This window comes from Grus americana, chromosome 5, assembly GCF_028858705.1.
Source record: "Grus americana isolate bGruAme1 chromosome 5, bGruAme1.mat, whole genome shotgun sequence".
Taxonomy (NCBI): Eukaryota; Metazoa; Chordata; class Aves; order Gruiformes; family Gruidae; genus Grus; species Grus americana.
The window spans coordinates 63,075,097-63,084,667 of NC_072856.1; the positions used below are offsets into that span (position 1 = coordinate 63,075,097).

The window sequence follows — 9,571 nt, forward strand, 5'->3', positions numbered from 1 at the left end:
GGGGCTGATGTTATGAAACAATACCTTTTAAGCTAATCGCTGTTGGAAAGAAGCAGCTTGCTTTACAGTCAATGACTTTGATGCCTTGGGTAGTTCAAGTAAGGATCTGCTTCTGTCTTGCCTTGATTGACAAGACCCTTTCTATAAATGTGTGCAATTAAGCAACCCAGTAGCAGCTGCTAGGGAAATCTACTGAGCACAGAGCTGACAAAGATTGCCGTGCAGGTCTCCTGCTGCTCACTCTGGCGTCCTGAAACACCATTTGCAATTTAAAGCTGCAAAAGGAGATCTGACTCCAACAAGTTAGGTGAGTGTGCTTCTGTGTTTGCTCCATGTGATGTCTCTGGCTCATGAATAAAGCAGCAAGTTTTCTTTTGCAAAGAATAAATGTTCAATTTGTTCTGAAGTTTGTTTCTCTTGCTCTCAGATATCTGCTTGTAAAAATAAGGAATTTTAGCTTTTTTTTTTTTTTTTACTCTGTTGAAGCTTATATATAAACATGCAGTCATTTAATCACATGTAAGACCAGCGTATGTGTGACCACATATACAAAGGGTTCACTTTAGCAAACATTACTGATCTAAACCTCTGATTTAGCAAATTTAAAGCATTTGGTTTAACAGGAGCCTAGGGACTCAAACATCAGTCAGGCAAAAGGCAGACCAAGCTCATTTAACTGAGGTTTATCCAGCTGAGGACACAGCTCAATGCACACGGGTCAGTGTGCCCTACGCTGTAGTGACTTTTCTCAAAGTTAAATGTCAAATCTGGGGTTTCTAGGTGGATATTTTTAAATGCAATGCAAGCATGTGAGGTATAAAATGGATCTTGTGGCTTAGAGCTACTTTCCAGGTCTCTGTTTCTGACAGAGAAAGTTTTCCAGAGAGGCTGGTTGCTTTCTTCAGTGATGGTTTGAGATAGAAAGGCAGCAAGCATCAGAGGACTTGGCCAATGCTGGACTGCTTGGAAGGTATGAGGAGTTCAAGCCTCTTCTGGTCACCTTGGCCATGTCCTGTCCATCTAACCAGCTCCATTCTCCAGCTTATCAGCCTTGGTTGGGTCTGAGCAGGCTGGTGGGGCATTGTGTGCAGGAGGGACAACCAGCAGTTACATTTGTGTCTCTGGCTGCAGCCCTGGGAGGGGACTACCACAAGTCCAGCACTCAGGGTATTGGTAATGGCAACTCCAGTAACACTTTTGGGAGGTGCTGATCTCTCTCCAGAGATTATAGTACAAATTCAGGGATGCTTGGCTCCTAAAAGGTAGGTGGGATAAAACCAGGATTAAATGCTGTCATCAAAATGCTGGTGTTACCTGCAGACCTGGCCCTGCTGAACGCGTGGAGCTGCAGCCATTCTGCCTCCTCCCCGTGCAGCAAAGTAGGGAACCTGCCACCTCCCATAGGTGTGGATGACAGACAGACAGAGCCCATCCAGACTGACCCTGCCAGGGCCAGTACTGCCAGGGTCTTCAACCAACAGCATGTGTGTGCACTGACAGAGAAACAAAAGACCTACCCAACCATTGGCCTGGTGCAAGCTCAGGGCCGCCCAGCTGGGGAGGTAGGACAGCATTTTCTGCAAAGTAGACTTGCAGTATGGAGATTTCAGTGGGTCTGAGGCACTGGTGGGTGGCTTTATCTCTTCCAGGCTAACCCCACTGCTCTGCAGGGAAGGTCTGCATGTCACTACTTTCTGTTAGACCTTTTCACTAAGACTTTCCCCTTCTGGGAGGAGGTGAACCCTCATTTGTACATCTGCCCATCTTCTCTTGGGCTGAATGAGGATGGGGAATGGTCTGTCTGAGGGGTGGAAGAGGTGTCCCAGCTCTGGAGATGAGCCTGTGCACTTGCACTTCTTGGTGTTCTCCCAACCCTCCAGTTCTCTCTCCCTTCTGCCTCAGCATGAAGCCCCATTGCGTGAGCCAGGCCACTCTGCTTCTCCTGCTGCTGGCCGGCTGTGGCAGCGCGCTCCAGACCTCTGCCATCGACCTGCGCACCTTCGTCGGCTGCGCTGTGCGCGAGTTCACCTTCCTGGCCAAGAAACCCGGCTGCAGGGGGCTGCGGGTGACGACGGACGCGTGCTGGGGACGCTGCGAGACCTGGGAGGTGAGGCTGCACCGACATCCCTGGGTGGTGCTTTCCTCTGCTAAGAAAAGCTCTCAGAAAAAAACCCCAAACATTAAATTAAATAGCTGGTGGCTATCTGTGAAACAGGCAAGGGCTGTGTCCTGCTCCACGACCCCGTCAGCAGCAGAGCAATTTGCTGTAAGTTGTTTCCTCCCTCCTTCCACTGCCTCAAAGGGGGATGCACATCATGCGATGATATTAATGAAGCACTTATGCAATACTGTTATTATGCAATTTGAAAGCCTCTTATAGCTTAACCACTTAAGGAGAGGAGGCCTTTATTACTTTACTGGAAAAAAATCCTTTGAGATTAAGACGGAGCTCCCAATTGATAGGTAATATATTTTGTTCCAAAAAGCAAATCCCAAAGATAATGTCTGTTTCTAATTTGGTCCTGTTTTAAGTCACAGGTCTGTACAAATACGAAGTAGTTATAATTTGGGGAGGTACAGGAGGAGAAAGAAAGAGCATAAGTACATCTACACACACTTCAGAGAACAAGTTTCTGACTCTCTTTGCCCTTCTGCCACTGGGCCAGATCCAGTTTAATTTATTCAGGGAAGTTTCGAGTGACTCCAGAGGATTTTGTGCACGTGAAGACAAGGGCTCTGTATAAAGGAGCAGAGGATGAGCCAGGGTCTCTGTGTCAGCTCTGACTGCTCTCTTTCACTGCTTGGTGGGACGAGGGGAAAGACCACCATTGGCCAGATTTCCCCAGTGGGATAAGGTTCCTTTGAGGGACCTCTTGTCACCTGGTTCCCCCCTACTCCCAAGCTCCTCTGGCAGCACTGACCTTGCAGACTCTCTTACCATTCTGCAATACCACTGGGATGTAGTTAAGCTGAATGCATCTGGTTGTAGGCTCAACGGCTTCTAGAAAGCACCGTGATGTACTTGGATGAGGGGAGGGGGGTTGGTAAGAGGGAGGATGTCTGGATATCTTGCTGAAACGTTGCATCTGTTCTTTTCCATGCCATCGTTCTCAGTTCCCAGGGCAGGCTCTTTACACAGCACAAGGGGAAAGAAAGAGAAATTTAAAATGTCTCCTGGCTGTGTTACCTTATGCTGTTTCCCATCTTTGCAAGGGAAGGGATTCCAGTGGGGTCCCATTCTTGTTTGTGCTGCCCTTTCTTGGAGTCCTTGGAAAATGGGTGCTCCTGTCAAGGAAAAACTCCTTTTTCAGCATAAGCAATGCCATCATGACACAACATGGGAGTGTGGGTTTCAGGACCTTCAGGCTCCCATCGTCTCTTGATGGCTGAGGTCTCTGCCCAAGCTGTTTTTCTCATAAGGAACTGCAGACTTCTGTGCTGGCTGCTGTGCCAAGTGTGTCCCCAACGGAGTACATCTGTTGGGCTTTGTGGGATGTGCAGCCTGACTGGGAAGACTGGTCTGGATGAGAAAAAAACATCCATCTGGCACCTGGATGCACCTCTACTCTTAGGCAGCTCGTGTACATGGAAGGGTTTCCAGCAGAACGTGTTTTCTTTGATGGAAAATCAGTCCTTTTGGAAGAAAGCAGTTGCTTTTGGCAAACTTGCACATTTGGTCAAAACACTAGTATTCTGCTGAAAACCAGCTTTTTGGATAGGCTTTTGTCTTCCTTCAAGCAGCTTTAGTTGGAGCTTTATGCTTTAAACAAACAGAAATATGCACATACACCCACTGCCTTCCATGGCAGGGCTCCAAGAGGCAGGTGTTGAAGGATGTAACCTAAAAATTATTTCCATAGCCTCTTCCACCTGATCCAGTGGCTCCCCTATTTAAACTAAATCCCCTTGAGGAAATTGGGACTCCAGATGTTTGCCTTGCTTCTTGCCTGAGGCCAGCACTTCTCCCCCACAGAAGCCAGTGCTGGAACCGCCTTACATCGAGTCTTACCACCGTGTTTGCACCTACAATGAGACCAAGATGATGACAGTGAAGCTGCCCAAGTGTGCCCCAGACGTGGATCCTTTCTACACCTACCCGGTGGCCATCCGTTGTGACTGCGACATCTGCTCCACTACGACGACCGAATGCGAGACTGCCTGAGCTCTCCTCTCCCAGGTCAGGCGAGGAGGGGTCAAATTCTTCCCTGGCTTCATTCCCCTGGTACCTCCAGCATTACAGAGGGTGTGTCAGTCCAGAATTTCATCTCACCCTGTAACGCTCCTAATCATTGACTTTTCTGGGCAGATGAGCTTTAATCCCCACTTCCCATGCTGTCAAAGCATTATTGCTGTAGAAATGTAGTACACAGCCTTACAATAGCAAATCCTGTGAGAAAAAAAAAAAAAAATTGATGCAGTTTCCCTTCCTTACAGGTTTTTCACACTGTGTGACCTTTCTTCATGCACAAAGTGCACATGGACTAAACAGTCACTGGAGGGCGGAAACAGGCCACAGAGGCATTGCAGCCTGTGCCACAGCCTCTTTATTCAGGTTTTATCTCCTTCCCAGTAATGTAAATGCAATTACCAACATTGCCACCTTGCCCCCACCATTAGTGCTTCTTACCCTGAGGTCTATCAGGAGTAATGGTCAAAGAAAAGTCCTTAAGGCCAGTGAAATGTAAACGGGTATCCAAATTGCTACCTTGAAATTAGGGTGAATGCATACTCAGCTCTGACTCAGCAAAGTACTTACGCTCATGATTAAGTGTTTTGTTTAATATCAGTGGACTTTTACACATATTTCAGTGATTTGCTTAATTGGAGCTATTCTGTTGAAAAAGAAAATTGCCTCACAAGAGACAATTCCTTGAAGAAAGAAACACATTAAATCTGTTAACCCAAAAGTGCATACCTTCCCATCTGCTTTTGCCCAGGGATAGGAGGGGAACTGACTTCACGTAAAATCAGTGAGACTCTGCAGAGCCCAAAGAGTCTCTCCTGACAATTTCCAGAGCTAGAGGGCCCAAGCCAAAACACGACGATTGTGATTTGATTTCAGCGAGTCCCTGGCAGAGGTGGTGGGAAAGAGTGGGCTACAAAGGGTGTTCCCACACTTTTCTCTGCTGCTCAGCTCCGTGGAGACCTGCTCCTCAGAAGATGCACACAGAGCTGGGGGACAGCCAGCCATGCTCACAGGAAAGCTGTGGAGTGGCCAGCGACATGGCCAACGTGGGTGAGACAAGCCCAGGACAGGAAAGAGAGCAGACACGCCAAAGGAAGGTTCACACTTCCTCAGACCCACTATTTACAAACTAGGACGCACCTGGGAGCTGCTGCAAAAGCGCCCCGGTGACCACAGCCACCTAAGTGCCTTTGTCCTCTGGTTCCCACCTGGAGGAGGACAGATCCATGTTCACCCCTCATTTGTCCCCTGAACAAAATGGGAAATTATGTGAAAGCAGGAAAATTTGCCAAGCGAGATGGGCTCGCAGGAGCTTACAAAACAAAGACACCTTCTCAGATAGCCATTAGGAGAGAATTGCTGCTGAGAGTAATATCTGCACCTGCCTTCCCCCCAATTACGTGCCTTGTCTTCTGGATGCAGTCACCTTCATTTCCAGGGATGTGTGCTTGAAACTTCCCCAGCTGTCCTGTCTTCACTGAGACAGATTTAATTTAAAATGCAGTGTATTAGTTGCTGTCAACTTTATTTTTTTTTTTGGTCTGTGGGATTGTAAAAGCTGCGCTGTGGTTGAGTAAGAAGGAGGCGATTTTTTCACTCTGCCTTCTGTAATTCTGAATAAACACCGCTGCGTCAAACAGCATCAGGAGCAGTTTGCTGCTGAGGTTAACTGCCTTTAAAATGTCCTTGTGTTTTGTTTCAAATTGTATCTCAGAATCCATCTAATCTTGTTATTGTTCTAACTGGCATCACAACTATTATGGGAAACCTGCAAATTATTTTGTGTCCTTAATAAACCTTGAAATTGTAGTATGAAAGCAGTTAAAAGCAATGTGTCCCTCTTTATTTATGTGTAGAGGTTTCTTATGTAGAATATGTATGAGCTCCTACAAACTCTTTGCCAGACCTGTGAACACCTGCAAAACATCTCCTTGATGCTGATGTGAAGTCATTTCCTTCTCTGGATTTCTCCCACGGAGTCTGGCTGTGCTGTCATCTCAGGATTAGAAGTAGGGTTAGAAAGTGGCAAACTTCCTTCCTTTGCAGCCAACAGGAAATATGGGCTGTACCCAGATATGGTGAGACAGTAGAAACCTCAGCAAATGTTCAGAAGGAAACACTGCTGGGTGGGAAGGAGAGTTTTGACTGATGCAGTAGCAGCCAGACTGGGAGGCGGAAGAGGAAGAGTGGGAAGGATGTATTGGCTGAAACCAAGCTAACACTTCTAGATGGTCTTTTAAGGAGGAGAGCAAAAGTGAATGGAGATGTTGTGGATTTGCTGTGGGTGACAAAAGTACAACCAACACCAGACCCCACCAACCCATTTGACCAGTGTACCTCCCTCTTCATCCAGCTCTGTTGGGTTCCCACAAGTGGGCACATCGCAGTGAGTTTCAAGAAGCCAACTTCATTCCCGCTGCTGGTAATTGCAATTCTGGGACTTTTTTTCCAGCAGTTCTTACACTACTCGGTCTTCATTTGGTTGAATTCCCACCAATTTTGATACTTGTGACCAGGTCTTTTGGCTTTCACATCCTTTATGCTGCAGCTGGGATATTGTGTCCTGCTCAGAATTTGCAGGCAGACAAAATAACCCCCCACAGTTCAGAGCATAAGAAGCCCCTTCCTAAGCCATCTTCATCTCCCTGGGGACATTTTAAGGGTCCTTAAAGCCACACATTTAAATCTCACCTTCCCACCCATCCAAAGCAACTAAACAGCCCTTCTGTCTTTGGTGCAAAACGTTGCAAGGAGTGTTTGTCATGGAGGCTGTCACATCTCACATATTATCTCTCCCGTGGAAACCATTACTGTTTTTTTGTAGCACATTGGTTGTCTCCTTCACCTGGGCACTGATCATCAGAATCAGACAAAAATCCTCACAGACTGCAGCGTGGACATCTTAAAAGTGTCATTTGCCACTGCACATTTAATCTGGCATGACTTTCACCACCTAAAAGCAAGGGAAGGATTTTTTTCTCTACTTGTATAAGGGGAACTTGACTTCCCTGGGAGAAGCGTACTTGCAAAGCAGGGAGAAAACATGACCAGAGAGACGCTCTTTGCAAAGCCTCGATGTTGAACCATTCACAGTCCTGCAGCCCCAGCTTGAAACACCTGCTGCAGTGAAAGGCTTTCTGTAAGAAGGGAGATGGCTGCATCTACCTGCTCAGAAAGGAGAAGGTGCAGCCAGGGAGAAGGCATGACTGCGTAACTTGGGGATTGTACTTGGCTCTGTCATAAACATGCCAGGTGAGGAGAGCCAAATCAGTGGATTTTGTTGTGCCTCAGTTTCCCTTCTGGAAACTGGGAGTGGTGATACAGATGACTTTTTTTCTCCTCAGTGCATTTTGGAGTGTATAAGCTGGTAGGTCCCTTGTGATGAGTCCTGTATCCTGCACAGCACTCAATCTCTCAGGTTGGTTGTTGCTCTTTTAACCTGAACAGCAATAGTCACAGTCCTGCAGTGCTGTGATTTTTTGACAATACTTTCCTGTTATATGATGGCTGCAAAAGTCCACTGGGTCTTGAAGTTCAGCTTCCCTCGCTCCTGTGCTCCTGTGCTGTAGTTGGTGTGCCCAGCCAGCCTGAAATCAATATATTGAATTGAATCAATCGTGTCAGAAATCAATATATTTTACCCCATCTTCAAACCTGAGTTACAGTGAGAGGGAGGGCAGGAAGCCTCTCCGGAGGCGTGTTTCCTGCATTGACTGGATTTCTTTCTGGGGAATGGGACAGGCAGCTCCCTCCTGCTCTCATTGTACTCACACGAAAACATAGGAACCGCCGCCCCAGGTCGGAGCAAAGGGCTGTCTCACCCAATATCCTGCCACTGACAGTAGCCAGCAGCGGATGCTCAGGGAAATGTGAAAGCATCAGGGCTGTATCGAGGTACCCTTCCCCAGCTATATCCCCCCAGCTTTAGCAGGCAGCAGTTTAGGAAGTTTCTGCTCTGGAGGATGCATTTGGCACCTTGTTGTTAACCCCAGGTGTGCAGGTCCTCCACGCTGCTTCTTCCAGGCGAAGTCCAGGTGTAGAAAGTCTGGTGACCAATACCAGCTTCCTCCAGGGGCAGGTAAAAACAAGTATATTTGGGGCCCCGTGCTGTGCCCTCTTGAATTGTCCTGGGTCCCCTGGGGATGTATCCATCTATAGCAGCCAGGGATTTGGGCTGCAGTGCCTTTTCATTAGGGATAGACCTTGCCACCCTCTGTCTTTGCTCTGTGAGTGAGTGGCCGAGACAGGAGCTGGTTAAGCCTGCTGAGGTTCACGAGCTGCAGGAACACAAAAAGAGCCTTTCTCTGGCAAAACTTGCTTTAGCTCAATCAGTGTTAGGGACGTTGTTCAGGAATGGTGGTGTTTATACTCTTAATTTGAAGACCAGACTAGCTGTTCGGTGGGATCATTTCTGGTCTTGAAACCAATAGTAATAAAAAGCTGGGTAAAAAAGGCACTATCTTTTTTTTTTTTTAAATTTAATTGAATTTTTTTTTTTTAAATTTAAATAAGATCCACATCTCCACATTGAATCCCTGCAAGACTAGGGCCAGTCATATTCTTGATTCCAGTCCAGAATTTAAGGGCTGTCTTTCCTCATGTAACTTCTTCAGCCCTTTAAGCATTTTACTTTCACTCCTGACTCTCGCTGCCCTGTCTGCTGGATTGATGGTTACACAGCTCATCATCTTCCTCACCATCAGCAAGGGTTTGTTGGAGAGTTTTGTTATCTGTGTGTTAGGTTTGTCAGCGAGTAACAAACTCCCCTCAAAACTCCTAGAGCTTGGGCTAACGCTTTTCTTAGCTGCTTTACCAAGAGAGCTCCAGTGCCTGCTAGGCTGCCGCACACCGTCTTCTCTCCAAAACACTTTAAATATTCACTCAAGGGAGGAAAAAAATCCTTTTATGATGCTGTGATATCACAGTGGAGACCACAGACAGTAATGCCAAGAACACCTTATTAAACTAAAAAAGGGAAGTTCTATCTGAAAGAGCAACCAACCAACCACCTTAATATTGGTGGAAGATGGGAGAATAAACATCTCCAGGCCAGTCACTGCGGGGTACCCTGGGACGGGAGTGAGCTGCAGGCTGAGTGCCAGCAGGGAGCCAGTCCCACATCTCCACCTTCCCAAGTTTCCAGGCTGCAGAGGATTTGGTTAAGCAGCAGTTTCCCAAGAGGAAACGCCTGAGAGGAGCAAACCTCTGCGGTGTCACCTCCTGTTTGACTTCGCACAGGCAACGCTGGAAGGTGCAGGCAGTTCCAGGACCACCCAAAAGCAGCCTTATACTGCTATATGTGTTTTTCCTACCTGAAATGTCCTGCAAGGTATACGTGATTAGCGTCTGGCAAAATAAACGCAGCCCCACACCTTCGCAAAATGA

The 9,571-nt window shown here is 47.2% G+C and overlaps 1 protein-coding gene across 1 annotated transcript; it reads left to right on the plus strand.

Annotated features, from left to right (window-relative positions):
- The first annotated feature begins 216 nt into the window (after window positions 1-216).
- GPHB5 (glycoprotein hormone subunit beta 5) lies at window positions 217-4,162 on the plus strand. Its single transcript, XM_054828063.1, has 3 exons — window positions 217-307; window positions 1,903-2,107; window positions 3,974-4,162. Exons 2-3 carry the CDS (start codon window positions 1,904-1,906, stop codon window positions 4,160-4,162), a joined length of 393 nt encoding a protein of 130 aa, XP_054684038.1. The 5' UTR covers window positions 217-307; window position 1,903.
- The last annotated feature ends 5,409 nt before the right edge of the window (window positions 4,163-9,571 follow it).